This window comes from Protobothrops mucrosquamatus, unplaced genomic scaffold (genome assembly GCF_001527695.2).
Source record: "Protobothrops mucrosquamatus isolate PMUCROS unplaced genomic scaffold, P.Mucros_1.0 scaffold_13, whole genome shotgun sequence".
Taxonomy (NCBI): domain Eukaryota; kingdom Metazoa; phylum Chordata; class Lepidosauria; order Squamata; family Viperidae; genus Protobothrops; species Protobothrops mucrosquamatus.
Window position 1 is genome coordinate 1,003,357 of NW_015386089.1, and position 17,898 is coordinate 1,021,254.

A 17,898-nucleotide genomic window follows, 5' to 3' on the forward strand; every position below is an offset into this window, starting at 1 on the left:
GTTAATTGTGTTCTTAGTGCGAAGCATTCAGACTTGCAATTTTCTTTAGCCTAAAGAGGAAAAAATCTGTCTAACTAACTATGCATTCACTATCGACGATACATACTATATTTCTCTTCGGTAATCTGAATTAGAAATTTGAATTTAGAAAGAATAAATTAATGAGGTTCTCTGACTTGAAAATTGGTGAAAGAGAAATTGTTCTGGGCTGGAGGAGAAATAATACCAAATGGTAGTTCTTTTGACAGGAACTAGCTTGGGAATAAATTCAATTAATTTTCATTCATTGAATAAATATGGTATAATGAGGGGAAATCTATCAGTATGTTGCAGAAAACTACGTTTAAAGTCCTTTTCCAACTCCATTTAAAAAAATGATGAGACAGAACTTTCCCGTCATCTGTTAAAGTGAAGCCAAGCAGATTCAGTAAGAAACTTTCCATATACAAAGTATGCTATGTAACACAACTCTGGGCGTAAATTTCTTTAAAAGCTTTTTGGGCTACAGCTTAAAAAGCAGGATATTCATGTCAACTACATTAAATGAACTTTTGGTCGCTTAGCATGTAACCAAGATCCAAGACTTAAAAGTTCTATTCTTATTTTCTCTGCGGTTAGACCTGGTTGAGTTTGAAACCAGGAACCATAAATTCTAATCTTGGCTTTGAGTGGGCAGTGAGGCTAGTGAAGAGAAAGCAGATATGGTTATTTGGAGCACGGCTGCGTCCTTCTCAAGACAAACCCGTTGTACTATAGTTGCTTCTAAGGATGGAGCATAACTGTTTGTGTATTTAGTTATATGGGGGTGGTTCACTTTCCCTGAATAATCCATTGTTCCTGGAACTGGTGTAGGGCTGAATAGCCAGGCATTTGTCTGAAAAGGAAACTCAAGCTGGGCCGAGAGCCAGGCCTCGGTTGGAAACAGCTGCTCTCGCCCCTCTGAGCAAAAACGGGTGGGAAGCCTGACGGTATTTATGTGTGGGGACAAAGTGCTGGTAGTAGTCGCAATTAGGATTGCAACAGAATGGGGCCAAAAGAGGAAACCGTGGGCAGGGATGTTGAGTTGAGGGGATGCACCTTGTCAGGTTGTGAGTAGCAAGGTTGAGAGGCAGCCGTTGAACTGGGAATATTGGAGGGATAATCAGCAGAACTTTCCCCCCCCTATGTCTTCATATGCTCTTCTCTGATTTGGCACTGCATCAGAGTACTGGGGTCTTGTGACACAGCAACCAATGCTTTCTCATGCAGATTTATCCCTCACGTTAGAACACTGACTGCCCTGGCAGTGAACTTCTAACTGCTAGAAGACTGCCATCATTCTGCATATTCCCTTCCAAGAAAGAAGGATGGAGTTCTCTCTGAAGCAGATCATCTTCAGCTGAGCATATGTGGCAGAAGTAGGTCTAACTCTGTCCACACAGACTCTGTGCGGTGTTATGGATTCAGATAAAAAAGAGTTTTGAAGTATACAAGGACCAACTGGTGCCTTTAGTCTTTGCTTAGTAAAATAATATTAACAGTAACACAAATCTTGTAACATGCTGATGGTTCTCATGTGAATAGAAGAGAAAATAACAGAGTTGGAAGAGACCTTGGCGATCATCTAGTCCAACCCCCTGCTCGAGCAGGAGAGTCTGTACAATTTCAGACAAATGGCTGTCCAGTCTCTTTGTCATGGTTCTGATAGACAGAGACAAATAAATCAGAACTCCGAGACTAGAGGCTTCCTCAAAGAACATGTTTATTGGATACAAAATATTGGTATTGTCAAAAGTGAAACCAAATCTAAAATTCCCTCCAAAGAGTTACACTATTACAAAGTCAAACTTCCCACCCCAGTGCTATGCAATCAGCTATGTTTCCCAATAGAATAGTTTGGCGGGCTTTCTAACACCCCACCCAACCCCCTAGCACAGTGATGGCGAACCTTTTTGAGACCGAGTGCCCAAACTGCAACCCAAAACCCACTTACTTATCGCAAAGTGCCAGGGCCACATCAGCATTGTGGTGCCCTCAGGGGGGGCAGGGAGGTGCCTCTGAGTGCCACCTCTGGCACGCAAAAACCGGGGGCGCAAAAATGGGCCACTGTGCTGCAAGGCGCAAAAACGGCTGACACTGCACCATGGGGTTCAGATACAAGGCACTGCATCACGCAAGAACGGGGCAGGGCTAGTGAGTATCACGCAGGCACTAGCCCCACCCCATTTGCAGCACGTGCATGCTCGCGGCCCCGTGTGCGCCTGCGCACATGTAAAATGCTTCCCCCTCCCTTTTCTTCCAGTCCACCAATCGACAATGGTTGGTGACCTCTGCTCTACCACCTTTACTCGAGCTTGCTAATCGGCCGCTTCGCCTCCTTTGTACTGGGCAGGGCTCCTGCTCCGGGTGGCAGTGGCAGCCTGATGGACCTGCTGCTGGCGGGGGTGTCCCGCGTGCCAACAGAGAAGGCTCTGAGTGCCATAGGTTCGCCACCACTGCCCTAGCATAACCGACAGAATGACCTTAGTTCCCACAGGATAAAGAATTGTTTAGACTAGCAAAAATCCTCCACACCCCCTCCCATTCATGTGGCAACCTAGAATGAGCAAAATGGCTGCAGCCGGGTTCGTTGTAGAGTTGACACTCTTCTTGAAAACTTCCAGTGATGGGGCAACCACAACTTCTGAAGGCAAGCTGTTCCACTGGTTGAGTGTTCCCACTGTTAGGAAATTTCTCCTCCTAGGTTGCTTCTCTTTGATTAGTTTCCATCCATTGGTTCTTGTCTTGCCTTCTGGTGCTTTGGAAAATAAATTGACACTCTCTTCTTTGTGGCAGCCCCTCAAATACTGGAACACTGCTATCATGTCTCCATTAGTCCTTCTTTTCACTAGACTAGACATACCCAGTTCCTGCAACCGTTTTTCATATGTTTTAGCCTCCAGCCCTCTAATCATCTTTGTTGCTTTTCTTTGCAATCTTTCGAGAGTTTCGATATCTTTTTTATATTATGGTGATCAAAACTGGATGCAGTAATCTTGCAAGCTTCTGCTGAGGTTTTTGGTGTGCGTGTGTTTGTGTGTGTGTGTGTGTGTGTGTGTGATATAGGGTTACCCAACCATTGCTTAAAACTGCAGTGCTATTTAAGACCTGAAAGGGAAATGGGATATCAGGGGAAAAGGAAAAACTGATGTGTAACACAATACAGCAAAATGATGTTTATTCATAGAATGAAGCAAACTGGCTAGAAAAATAATCACAGTTGAGGGATCCAAAAGCTTGACATTTTTGAGGTTGATTATTGTTTCCTGGCCCATTTTGCAAACTAAGTCTTGCGATTATACAGCAGCATTTGTTGATTGCAGCATTTGTGCAGTGTAGTTGGCATGGACTGGATCGTTGTTTTAAAATCAAAGATGAGAAAACAGTAAGTCAGAAATCTGGACATTTTGGAGCCCTGGCAGGACTGCTGAATCCACAGCAACATGATAGGGAAGAGACAGAAGAATTTAACATCACAGTATTCCACAAAAATAGGTGGCGTAATTGTGAGGCAGGGGCCAGGAGAAGGGAAGCTCACAGCCTTCTCTGACCAAGTGGATGTGTGGGGGTACCGCTGAGATCATGTCTTCCCTCATTTCTGCTCCCACAATGATTCTGGTGACTGGAATTGCTCCAATAATTACCACATCAAATAGTTATATGTAATGGGAATACAGCATCACTTCATAAGTTTCCTGTTAGGACTGCATTTTTAGTGGGAATAAAAGTGGGAGTTTCAAGTATTCAGAGAATACAGTTCTTGTGACATGAAAGTCCAGACTACGCTTGACATTATGCGTGTTTATTCATTGTCTTCTTCACTGGGGATGGTGAGTAGCAATGACTGATTAAGCCTCAAACTGATCAAAGGAGGAAGGATTTTAAACCTCTTTCTTCTGTGTGGGCCTCCTAAGAATAATTCCATCTTTCAAAAGTGCTAATACTATCTCAAGAAATTTCGCTGTTGGTGGTGGGGATTTTTGGTTGAAAGATTTAAAAACCTGGTTTTCGTGGTCTGTTCCATCTCCCCATCAAATAAAAAGTAGATGCTATTTAAAATAAGGTAAACATGAAAAAATTAAGCATTAACTACACAGCACAGGTCACCCTCAACTTACAACCATAATTGAATCTGCAATTATGATTGTAAGTTGTGATAGTCTTTAAATGGTTCACAACACGAGCATGCCCAATTTTACATTTTTCCCCAGCAGTCATTAAGTGAACACGACCCTCATAGAGTGAACACATGGTTGTTAAGTAAATGCCACGTTATTAAGTGAACCCATTGTTCGCTATGAGGTGTTTTTGCCAGAAACTGGAAGTAAATACCAGTTTCCAGAAAACATGTTTAAATCACAGTCATGTGACGACGGGACTCTGCAAATGGCCATAAATGAATTTGGGCAATTGCCAATTGCCCAAAATGTGGTCAAATGAATACAGGTGTGGGGGGTGCTCTTCAGAATTTCAAATCTGTCTTTTAAGTAGCCTTTTCAGAGTCCATTAAGTGACTGGTAGTAGGTTGAGCTCTACCTGTACCATTCGTGTTAATTTAACAGTAAAACCATCATTAACAGTTACATGGTACTGCATCCTTCTGTGTGTCTGATGATCACAGTTAGAAATGCAGTGCTAAACGAGGCACTGCAGGTGATGGAAATTGCACTCGTAGTTAGAAAGTACCATTTATGAGTTCCTTCGAGAACTACAGCTCCCAGTGTTGTTTGCAGACCAAAGCAACTTGAGGACAAATATTGCTTTAAACTTGAAAGGGTAGATTTCCAGAACATGGGGAGCCATCAGCATACCCCGTGGCCTAAAAAAATAACGTAATGGTGATTTTGGGTGACCTTACTACAGTACACAAATAATGTGGTATAAAGTGGCACATGCTTCCTTAAATTTGTTTGTTTGTTTTTTCTCTTGGAAATGAAACTATAATTAAACTACCCCTTCTCTGACTATTTAAAGGTGATGTTGACATTTTCAAGGAGCCAGGGTTCCTTTCCTAAACTCTAAACTATTTTGTAGATCAGTGAAGACCAGCTAAATGCGGCCACCTGTTATGTTGCGAATCTGACTACAGCTAGTAGTGTTTTATGCCAGAGTATAAAATCTTTGCTCTTGTTGCTCAAAGGGTAAGCAGTTTATCAAAGTTTTTGACAGATTTATCAAACCCCTGCTACTACCTTGATACCTTGACAGACCTTCTAGCTTCCCAGGATTGCTCACTAATTCCTTGGTTTTTTTTACTCTTCACTCCGTTTTCTGGATGCATCGATGACAAGGATTTGCCTTGATCATTAATATTAAGTTGACATGTGGTTTCAAAACTGCAACCTGTGAAAGAACGTCTGGTCTTGATGAGAAATTCCTTGCTTCCCTGAGTATCCTTGTTTCTCTGTGGCTTAATCCCTCTACTTGCTAAGAACTGGAGATCAGTTGGAATTTGTGTCCTGCTTTAACCCTGAAGATTAACTCTTCCGTTAAGAAGTGTTAGTATCAGGAAAGGAAGCCGGTAAATGGGGAAATAAATACAATATTTCCTGTTACAGAGGTTCTGAAAAGAATGACAGTAACATTTTCTTACAAAACTGTATTTGATATTAACTATCTGGATAATACGGGAGCTACTTGCTTAACAACCACCCCTTCAGCAATCATTTGAACTTGTGACGGTGCTGAATGAGTAGTATTTATGACCAGTCCTCTAAGTTCTGTCCATTGCAACATCTCTGCATTCATGTAGTCACCATTTGCAATCTTTGTTGACTTCCCAGCAAGGTCAATGGGCAGGCCAGCAGTAAGTTGCAAATGGTGACTACCTGAGGTCCTTGCTTAATGACACTGTGGGATTCCCTTAATGATGGCAACCGGGAAGTGCTGGAACTGCTGTCACTAAGTGATGCAATCATGTTGCATTGTTCTTTCCAACCACATCATTTATTAAATGAAATTGCATTCCCAGTTGCCATAGTTCACCAAGGATTACCTGTATTTTATATTCAACACTAGCATTTGAGGGCATCAAAAATTAATTTTTAATTGCATAGTAACTCATAATGCTCTGCAATAATGTTCAGTGTGAATGGTTGTTTTGGAGTCACTGTGGCCAAATTCTATACAATTTCCATTGTTTTGTCATTTTGCGAATCCTAGTAGAGCTCTAAATAAGAAATATGCTTTTGTAGAAAACCTAAGAAAAATGAATGTACCTGTTTATGTCATTATAAATATTAAAAGTTAGAGTTCAGAATCAAAGTTTTGAATTTGCAAAATTTGAAAATCCTACCTGTATTTGCAAACTGTGTTTCATTACTACAGTAGTTTGAAACTATCTTTTCTGCTAAAGGCCACAATCACTTGACCTTTCGTGGTAGTGATTCTTCCTACGTTATATGGGTTAGAGGTGACTGATATTCTTGTTTGTTTTTATATAATTTTTATTAAAACTTTCAAACAAGAAGGTAAAAACTAACATAAACTAATATAAAGAAGAAGAAAAAATATGACAGAAAATGCAAAAAGTGCAAGAAAAGAAAAAAAAGTTGAAGAAAAATAGAAAAGAAATAAGATAAAAAATGCCATCTGATATTCTTCACAGCAGTTATAAGTACAAATATATTTTTCACCTCTTTAACATTTTATATCATAATTGTTCTTTCTATAATCCATCATGTCTAATCATATCTCACATATTCATTTTTTAAATTTTTGCAAAATGTCCATAAGAAGCTTCCAGTTACCAATAAATGCAGATAATACTTTTTCTCTAATGAAAGAAGTCTACCAATTTCAGCATATGTATGTATGTATGTATGTATATATGTATGTATGTATGTATGTATGTATGTATGTATGTATGTATGTATTGCAGTCACCTCACTTCATTTACCAGTCGTTATAGCCAATTCAGATACCATCTTGCTAAACCTGCATTCTTGTATTTTCCCATTACTCCTTCCATGTTTAATCCTTCTTCGATTAAGAAGGAATAATTGCATAATATCTTTGAATGTAGTGCCAAAAGCTCTTCATTTGCCAGCATCCAGAATGTTGCTCAATTTATTTCTAAAGGTTGAAATCCCTATTACTTACTCTCAATCTATTTCTTCCTTTTTATAAAAAAACAAATCTGAATTGTCTGAGTAATGTTCTCTGTTTCTAAAACATAATACCAGGACATGCGTATTGGTAGAAATCTTCAAACGGAATCACATACGCATCTTCCTGCCAGGAAGTTATTATTTTTCCATTCTTAATGTTGTGTAATAAAAAAAAAACAAAGGGTAGGGAAGCACAGGAATATTACAAGTGAAAAGCGTTGTCTAAACATCCTCCAAATGCTGTAAAATTCTATGAATGAGGCAGAGTGATGTTTAAAAAAATGCCTTGAAGCATCATAAGTGTGGCCTTTGAAGCTGATTTGGGTTTTCCCATGATGAGGCATTTTAGATACACCATTTAGATTTCAGTGAATGTTGGTAATAAAGCATTAAATGTGTATTTGGATGCATAGGTATCTTGCCAGTAAACCAATCAGGAATTTAGGAACACACTGGGACTTTTTACTTGTTATTTTGTTTCTCCACCTATGTACTGAATGTACATTGGCACAAGTGTAACTTCTGAAGTTGTCTCTCTGAGAGCGTGCACATCCCACATTTGATTTTGGTGGTGCTCCGTATATTACAAAATTCCTACGTAGGAAGGTGAACTTTAGACACTCATATCTGGTGACTGTACAATGGTTGTGTAACAGGCAAAGTCATTTGCATGCTGATTCCAGGCTGATGATGAGCTCTCAGTTGAGGGATTTTGTGATGAATCAAAGCTCTGGAGCTGCCTTCCTCAACTTGGTATCTTCCAATATGTTGGACTTCAACTTGTATAATTCCCAGCCATGTGACTTTAAGTAAACTCCCCTGAGTTCCCCTTCTTCAAATACGATCTTCTTTAAAAGGGTAAGAAAATACATTATTTCTTGGTGATAAAAATGCAGGCAAGGTTGAGGTTCTTTTTCTTTCTTTTACAGAAAGTAATAGAAAAATTACAGAATTCAGGGAAAAGGGGAAAAATACATCGAAAACCCCTACAAAAACAAAACAAACCAACAAAAAAATGGGGAAAACTATTGATACACATCAATCAAATGTAAACAGATTTCTAAAGTTAGGGAAAAATATTGTCTAACATTAAAAGACGTTGCAAAATATATGCCCCAGGAAACTGCCTTGAGTCACGTTTGATTAAGAGATAAATTGCCTTTTTAAAATGGATGTCGCATATCTCGTGAACCCAATCCTTACTATCAGAAATATTATACTTTTCTAATTCTTCAAAATAATTTTCTTAGCAACACCCCAGGCCAGAAGCAACCATAACTCCTCAAAAATAGTCAAATTCCAGAGTTTCATATTAATCAATGAGTCCTCAATTATTTTACATCATCACTAGAGAAAGTCATTGTGCAACTATACTGTCTCTCCTTTAGCAGTGATTTTTTTTATGGTAAGAGAGGTTATGGATGAAATGTTGGTAAGACGCAGAGAGTTACAAATAGAAGACAAGATCATCTGAATGGCAGAATTCCATGAACGGGACTAGACAATGGCACACTAAAAATCTTTTTGATTATATATTAAGATCCAAAGTCATGGGAAAGCAGCATTGCAAGATTTCTGCTTTCTTACCTGTGCCTTCCTCAAAACGTCTATGAAGATGCTAAAATCTCATGTGAAATTTTGCGCAAGATCTGAAGTGGAAGGCTCAAAATCTTGTGAGATACGGCAGTCTTGTGAGATTTTGGACAATTTAATGAATAACAAGGTTGGGGGGAGGGAATCCTGCATATTATGAGGTGGCATTCAGCAACGGAAGGGTTTCTCAAATCTGTCCTAAGACAAACAGGGCTGTATATAATGCATATTTCAAGTTAGTTCAGTAGTAAATTGGCTACCCAAACAGTTAACTTCCAAATAGATGGAATAAAATCCTGATAAATTGCAATCCTTTGACAACCCAGCCATAATATGTTACATTATCTCCACTTCCAGGTCCAAGCTCAAAAGCATTCTCTGGGGGGAGTACATTACAATAACTCAACCATCGCCATGACCAAGAACTGTAATTCCAGGCTCAATTACAGTCTTAATTCAAGGATTACCTGCAAGGATGTCATTACTACTTTGCATTCCTCATTTCCCAGAATAGTCTATTTTGAGAGCAACTTTATTCTGGGCTTGGGATACGGTCAGCAACTGCCTCACCTTGCTTGGGGCATAGTTAAGCAGGGTCCGGTATGGACAGTACCTTTTTCATTTATTTACATTATGTATTTAAAAGGTTTGCACGGGTACTCATTTTAAAATGCAGTTCTGGGTGGCTCACAAGAAAGGTTCCCAAACTAATAAAAACATAACACAATCCAAACCTGGCAGCTTAGTCATTCCCTTGGGATGCCCCAACTATCAACCCCAAACATCTTCATTCCATCCCAATGGCTGGGTAAAAAGCCTTCCCAGAAGGCTAAAAGGCTGGGTACCTTGTGTGTGTGTGTGTGTGAGTGTGTGTGTGAATGTATTCCATAAGGTAGAAGGTGGCTTCCAAAGGCCCACTAGATGGCAATATTTCAGGCAAGTGACCTGGAGTGTCTTTACCCTATCTGGTAGGCTAGACAGATACTCTCAAGGAGAAGTCCCACAAAGAACCCAGTCCCGTGCCATGTAGGACTTGGGAGGTGGTAACCAGTGCCTTGAATTGCACCTCGAAGGAAATTGGGAGCCATTGCAGCTTGCAAAGCAGAGGTATAATGTAGGCAAAACTGGAAGCATCCAGAACTGTGTGCACAAATCTGTTCTGCAGCAGATGTAGCTTCCAGATAGACTTCAAGGGTAGCCCCACGTAAAGTGCATTGCAGTAATTCAGTCAGGGAGTGACAATGGAACAATTTTCCTTGGGAAAACATCAAGGAATTTCAGAGTTTAGGCTGGGAAGTTGAAGGAAAAAAACAAACAAACAAACCACACCCGCCAAAATAAGGCAGGAGCAAACTGCTTCTGTACTTTTGCCGAGAAAGTTGCATGATCCTACGCCATCCAGCCAGCCAGGAAGGCAACACTGAAAAACAGACAAACAAACAAATAAATAAATATCAATTCCTTTGTAGACAAACTGGTGTCTTCCAGAAGTTTGAAACATTCAGTATTAAATATATATCTTTATTTATGTACAACTAAAGTATAAATTTATGAAAGCAAATAACAAGTTGCAAAACAGGACAGTAAATTCAGTTGCAATTGAAATTAAAACCACTATCATTTACATCATTTGATGTTGCTTCAATTTTAATTAGCCATTGTTTCAATAACGTGCTTATGTGTCCCCCAAGAATACCTTCTGATCACATATTGTTGAAGACCAGGTGGGGGGATAACTTAAAACTTCACTGGGAGACCCCCTTTTCCCAAATATTTCCCAGTAAAAGGTATGTACTACAGGCTGCTTCCAGTAAAGCTGGATTTCATGACTTACCAAGATAGTCTGTCTACCGCAGGGGTCTTCAAACTTGGCCCTTTTATGACTTGTGGATTTCAACTCCCAGAATTCCTCAGCCAGACACGTTGGCTGAGGAATTCTGGGAATTGAAGTCCACAAGTCATAAAAGGGCCAAGTTTGAAAACCCCTGGTCTACCACAACCGGGAAGTTCTTGGCTGTTTTAGCAAGGACTTCTGCCTTCAGCTCAGCTATAGGAAAAGATAGGAAAATCAGTAGCAAAACTAGGCATGTAGCCATTCAGTTACATTAAAATCCCACTCAGGGTAACAAGAAAATATTATAATATGGAAATAAAAATACAACGGTTTCTTTTTATCCCATATACTTTGGTTCTAACAAACGGAATACTACTATTCTTTACAACTTACATGCACGGTACTGGTATCTTTCTCAAATCTTGGCAACATCTTGATGTTCTTTTTACTAGCAATATATTTAAGCTTTTCAGAATCCATGATTCCTATGTAAATGTAGCCTGCAGGAATTAACATGCACAATTATCAGTAAGAATAGCATTTGCATGTCATATGGAATATATTGCAATTGTCTGGAAATGTAATTCATAACTATATTCTATTTGGATGAACATTTATGTCTTATAAATTTAGGCTTGATTTCAAGTTAATATATACAGCTTGGAGCTTTATTTAACACTGGACAGTTGCAACATTACAGATCAAATGTCACTGGTGGAGTTTTAAATCATTCAGGGTATTCAACTTACAAATCACAAAGTATTAAGAAATCACTGGGTTGTAACAAAACAACCAGCTGTGTTCATTTATTTATTGAGTAAAATGATCCAAAGCTACATATTTGCGCATGGCCCTTTGGATCATTCTCTTCAGTATTTAAATGAACAGGTTACCATATTTTTTGACTCATTGTATTCATGGTCTCTTTATCTAGTTTTAGGACTTGTGTGGAGAACAGATCATGTTTTAGGTCATATTTATTCTGAAATTTTGAAAATTCAAAAGGGTTCACAAATTTTTAAGCATTACTGTATGTGGCTCCTTGTTTTGCGCAAGCCTGTATTGTACACTGTACACTTTTTTTTTTCCAAAAAGTTTTATTAATTTTGAAATATCCCCCCCGCTTACAAATATAAACATACATTAATACAACTTTAGTATTATAAATTTTACAAACATAAACGTTAATATTGCAAAACAGCCCGGCAACCCCCTGTCCCCGTGTCCGCCCTCTTTTCTCCTCCTTCAACCTCCCTACACATCCCACCTCCTTCCCTCTCCTCTTCCTACGGACACGGTTTGGGGGCGCTAACCGAGCATCAGCTCGGCAGCACCCCCTCCCCGCATCCGCCCTCTTTTCCACTACCTACCTACTTCCCTCCTAACTCTCCTCTCCTCTTCCTCTCCCTCCCTTCGGATACGGTTTAGGGGTGTTAACCGAGCGCCTTATATAATTCTCCATACATCAATACTCCTAATTTAATACTCATTTCTACATTAATGCTCAAAATTATTTTATTTCTATTTCTACCCTCCCTCTCACCCCTCCCCCGGACTTCCCAGAACTGATTACAGGGTTAAACACACATCATCCCAAGTCTAAATATTACTACCCAAATATAAAGCAATCAAGTATAAACATACTTTAACTCAAATAAAAACAATCAAATATAAGCATATAAACATATAAACTCTAAGCATATAATCTATCCATCTTCCCCAAACCCAAATATCTTAAAGTTAATCTTTGCCATTTCTGCAAAATAAAAAACAACCAATAATCTTGCTGCTATACATTTCAATACACTGTACACTTTTAATGGCACTGAGCAACACTTGCCATTGCAGTGACCTTTGTGGCAGACCGTGGTACCTAATGGCAGTGATTGTCAACCTTTGGTGATTCTTCTTTCTTCTTCTTTTTCCAGCTGACAACCTCCAAATACCCAGTGGTGGTAAAGATGGGACATGCTCATTCTGGAATGGGAAAGGTGAGGGTGTAAAAGTTCTCAAAAGCTGAGCCCGAGTACTCTTGAGTGTTTGAGAGTATACAAACCACCATCCTGCAATAAAGGTCATCCAGATATTCCTTTAAGATATGTTGATGTAGCCCTTTCTAAAGATCTTTCCCCACTTGTGTTTAACTATAGCATAAACATCTTTTGGTAGCAACAATTTTTTTTTCTACCATGTTTCATGATCTTGCCTTCCTGTCATCCCCAACTTTCTGAAATGGGCTTTCTCAGTCATCCTTGGCCATATTAGGGTTAAAGTAGCATTTCCCTATTCTTTTGATACCATCCAAGAGTAGCCTCAAAGTATTAACTTCTGTTAGGCTTACCCATTACCTCAGAGTAGGATTATCAGTTGTTCAGCAGAAGGAGGCTCTTTTGTCCTCACGTCCTTTATCTAGCAGGCATAGCCTTAACATCAAAAATTGTCCAGCTCTTTGGGTAGCTCTCCTCAAGCAGTTTTTCACTGTGGCACAGCATTTCCCTAAGTGCTAAGTCCAAGTTAACAAGCTCAGCACTGTGAGCTTATATAGTACTCTCCTACCAATACGACAGCTGCCTGAAATTCACAAGACCTTAATTACAGATTGAAGGCGTTTGCCTCTAAAGGGCTAGCACCTTCTTCTCAATGTGTATTGTGTACCTGTTTACTCACTTGTAATCCCTTCCTCTCCAATGAATAAAAATTCAAATACTAAATAGTGAGTCTTCATCCAGTGTGTCCATTTATCCTCTTTTCCAATTGTCCCCATCAGATATCTGGTAACCCTGCCTTGGAGGGGAGTCATGGGATTGGCAGTGATCTGAAACTGAGGCCTAGAGCCAGGCACGGGGATTTTCATTGGGGGTCAACCATTTTCACACTGTTAAAATTTTCTGCTTGCTCAAAGCAGTTTGACTCAGCAGTGGAGAGAGGGCCTACAAGGCAACTCAAAGGTTTTTTTGTTTTTTAAAAAATGATCTAGATTAATTAGTTTTCCTTCCTCTTTGTTTATCTCGGTATCTGTTACATGCTGATCACTTAGATCCCTGCTCTGCCTGGAATGCAAAGTTTATTACCTAGACCACAGAGTTGCTAAGCTCCTGCTTTGCATCTCTTCCCAAGTTGCAAGTAACATAATGTTCTGTTCTTTTCTCCTAGGATATTTTCATTGTTGAGACAGAAACCCGTTAGATTGTAGGGCATTCCCATTTTGGCTCTGAGGTCCCCATTTGCTCTCCTTCTTAGGGGGCAATTGTGGGAAGAATAATCTTTCCTCCCAATAACTTCTGTCCCAATTAGTCACAAATAGATTTTTCCAGCAACTCCAGCTGCAATTTATAATGGATTCCTCTTTTGTTTAGGAACAAGTATAGAAATTGATTTTGTTTGTTTCTTTATTTAACTGTACTTATGACCTAGCCCAGTCCTGGAGGCCTTGGGCAGCATAAAACCACAAATAAAGACCAAAACAAAAAGAACCCACAGTATAATGAAAACACCACGAGAAAGCAAAAGCAAACTCAGGATAGCTACCCACAATCATTCAACTGGGACCAAAGACTTGTTAGAATTGAGCTTTTGAGCTGTTTCCAAAATATCTGCAAAGTGGAGGCTTAGAAACTTTTGTAAGGAAGATATTTCCACCATGAAGGCCTGCTGTCTGATCCATACCTGCTATACCTCACAAAATGAGTGTGTGGGTGTGGGTGTGGGGAGGCAGGGTTGGCAGATCTTCTCTGGAAGACCAGACTGGATGAGTACAATTGGCTGGAGAGCTGTTGCCTGATGTTTGGGAAAACAATAACAACAAGAAACAAAAATAAAGGAACAAAAATTGACAAGAACTAGACAAGAACAGAAGAGAAACAAACCCACACAATCCAGGCAATTTCACTCATTGTTGATAAAGGCCTGGGAGAAGCCAAGTCTTCAAGGCCCTTCAAAACACCAGCAGAGTGGGAGTCATCTGGATCTCAGGGACAGCTTCATTCCAGAGAGCAAGTTCTACTACAGAGAAGGGGCACTTCTGGGGTCCTGATAGAGGGCATTATTTAATCAAAGGAACTCAGAGAGCGCCAATCCTGCCAGATTAAATCAGGCCAGTTGATACTATGGGAGACATGTGGTTCCTTAGATAATGAGGCCCTGTATCACGTAGGGCTTTAAAGGTATTGTCCAGTATCTTGAACCACGAAGTGCAGATGCTACATTGGCATACCAAGGCATGACCATCACTGCCTGCACTGCTGCATTCTGGACCAATTGAAACTTTTGAGTGGTCTTCAAAGGTAGAACTGTGTAGAACATGCTACAGTAGTTAGGTCGTGGGGTGACCAGGGCATCAGTGACTATCTGAAGAGCCTCCCAATCTAAGAAAGGACAGAACTGGTGCACCAGATGAAGCTGGGCAAAGGCCTTCCTGGCTAAGGCTACAATCTGTTCCTCAAGCAGGAGCCGTGAGCCTAGGAAGACTGCCAGATTGCATACTCTTAAATGGAGAAATGCAATCCCACCCAGTCAGAGATGGAATATCTCCAGATCTGATAGACCAAACATCCACAGCCCCTTAATTTTGATGGGATTGAGTCAGAGATGGTTCCTTCCTGTCCAAATCTGTATAGCTTCCAGACACAGGAATAGAACATCAACAGTCTCACTTGGCCAATCCAGAGTCATCAGTGTATCAAACCTCAAACCAGTGGATGACCTAACACAGTAATTAAAAGGAGAGGAGAAGAATGGAGCGATGTGAGTTCCCTCAGAAGAGGGGCCAAGAGAATGATCTCTCTCTCCTCTGCCCCCAACAATACCAACAGGAATCGGCCCAGAGAAAGGAAGAGAACCACTGTATATGTGTGTCTCAATTTCCCAGCCCATGGAATTGACTTAGAAGGATACTGTGGTTGACAATGTTGATCAAGAGCACAAAGGATGGATGCACCAGCTTCATCCTGGTTCTACCATATCATCTACATCAATAACCAAAGCTGTCTCATTACTAAATCCCAGCCTGAAGCTTGACAGAAATGGGCTCGGATAATCCATTTCCTCCAGGTTTTCACCAGCTACAGACTGATCACCTTGTCAACAACTTTTCCCAGAAAGGAAAGGTTGGAGACTGGATGATAGTTATCAAAAACCCATTGGGTCCATGATGGCTGTCATCACTGGCTCTTTCAAGGCAAGAGGCATCATCCCCTTTGTCAAAGAGGCTGACGCTACAGAATGGACCCAACCATAGATAAACATTTTTGCTAGTTTTTTATGGCAGGTTGAATCCATGAGAAAATGATGTCAGTCAGTGTTCCCAGATAAAGAGCTTCTAGCACTATATAACCTGTTGTGTTTATTTTGTATTTTCCTGCTTAACATTTTGGTGAAAATAAATAGAAATAATGGGCTACAAATAGAAGGCACTTTTATATTGTCTGAATCCAATTTGACATGTGATCAAATGAGGAAGAGAAATTGGCACAATAAACCCCACCTATAAAACACGCAATTTGAGAGGGCAAATCAGATTTTAAAGAGGTCAAAATTCAATTGCTGAAGTATGGGTGATATAGAGTTATTTGCTTACTGTATATTTGATACAGTAAATGCAAAGGCTTCTCTTTATTGCAGGTCAAGGTGGAGAACCAGTATGATTTCCAGGACATTGCCAGTGTTGTAGCTCTCACCAAGACCTATGCCACTTCAGAACCTTTTATTGATGCCAAGTATGATATCCGTATACAGAAGATTGGCAATAACTACAAAGCCTACATGTGAGTCTGGAAAAAATCCTCGTGTTTATATCTCTTTACTCTTAGCAAATGTTGCAACTTCCCCATAGAAGCTTCTTGACCTGCACTTGATCCCACCATTACTTAAATCAACTTCCTTTCTACTTTGCCTCCTCCGTTCAGCAGAATGATGTCTTCCATGAAGCTTTATTGATCCTGGTCAGCATTTTCAAATCACTTTCTAGAAACAATCCTGGAAGAGGTGACCATGTGCAAAAGTTCGGGTCTTACATCTTTAATAATTGATCTACATGGGAATTTTGGCAAACACACATTGTCATATAACAGTAAATATCTACACTTGCTAAAATTCTAAAAAAGTTTTTTTTTTTACAAACTATGAGAGATATGTACGCCCCCTCCTTTGGACTGTATATGTCAAGGGTCTTCAAACTTGGCCCTTTTATGACTTATGGACTTCAACTCCCAGGCACGCTGGCTGAGGAATTCTGGGAATTGAAGTCCACAAGTCATAAAAGGGCTAAGTTTGAAGACCCCTGGCATATGTGCTATTAGATAGTACTTACTTTGAGGACTCAGTTTCTTAAAATACTGTATTTAATATACCCTTTATCTGACAAACCCCATTTGAATTAATTTCCCCTTTTCAGTCTCTATCAATCTCTTTCTTGATGTTATTAACCTCCTTTTTCAAGGAAAAATTTGCTCTCTGGATCTTTAGTACTCATAATGCCCTCTCTCTTTTCCCTGACAGGAGGACCTCTGTTTCAGGCAACTGGAAAACCAATACTGGCTCTGCCATGTTGGAGCAAATAGCTATGTCAGATAGGTGAGTGGCGGGGGTGGGGAAACATGATTGGGTAGGGATTTAAAATAAATGGCATAGAATAAATGGTCTCTTCCTCTCTATGGCTTCTCACGATCTTCTCTGGGCTAAATATACGTGAGTGAAAGTGATAAAATTAGGAGGGCTCTGTACTTGAACTTTTATAGTTTTGTTCATAAGTTTGTCTCTTTTCTTGATCTTTTCCATTCTGTGGTAGGTACAAGCTATGGGTGGACACTTGTTCAGAAATTTTTGGTGGTTTGGACATTTGTGCAGTAGAAGCTCTGCATGGCAAGGATGGACGTGACCACATTATTGAGGTGAAGTGCTGGGAATGCTTATATTTTAACTAATATACCAGGGAACACAAACCTTTCAAAAAATGCTAAAAGAAGGGAAGATTAGAATTTATAAGATACAGAGCCAGATTAAAAGATTGTTTTTTGTTTTTTAAATTGAAGATTTTTAAGCAAATCAGCTCTTTTTAACAAGTTTGTTCTGGAAACAATGAAACCTCAGTATACAGTACATGTGTTTTTAGGGTACCGGGATAGTATTGTATTCTCTCAGGCCAAAGAGATTTGAGTTGAAATACATTTTCATCTGCGATGGTCACTAGTTGGCATCAGGCCAATTACATTCTCTCTCTCCTTTTACTCAAAAAATTCAGCACTAATTTAGTCTCTCAGGGAACCTCTGTCATTGCTATTGTTGCAAAAAACCTTGTGGATATTTACTGAAAAGATTTGGAGGATGGTTTGGAAAAACCTTGATCCA

General features: G+C 39.8%; 1 protein-coding gene across 1 annotated transcript in view; it reads left to right on the forward strand.

Moving 5' to 3' along the window:
* The window catches only part of SYN1 (synapsin I), an 88,323-nt gene that overhangs the window by 65,729 nt on the left and 4,696 nt on the right, over window positions 1-17,898 (forward strand). Inside the window, exons 6-9 of the mRNA XM_029286349.1 lie at window positions 12,483-12,551; window positions 16,180-16,316; window positions 17,050-17,124; window positions 17,339-17,441. Coding sequence (XP_029142182.1) covers window positions 12,483-12,551; window positions 16,180-16,316; window positions 17,050-17,124; window positions 17,339-17,441 — 384 coding nt within the window. The remainder of the gene's footprint in view (window positions 1-12,482; window positions 12,552-16,179; window positions 16,317-17,049; window positions 17,125-17,338; window positions 17,442-17,898) is intronic.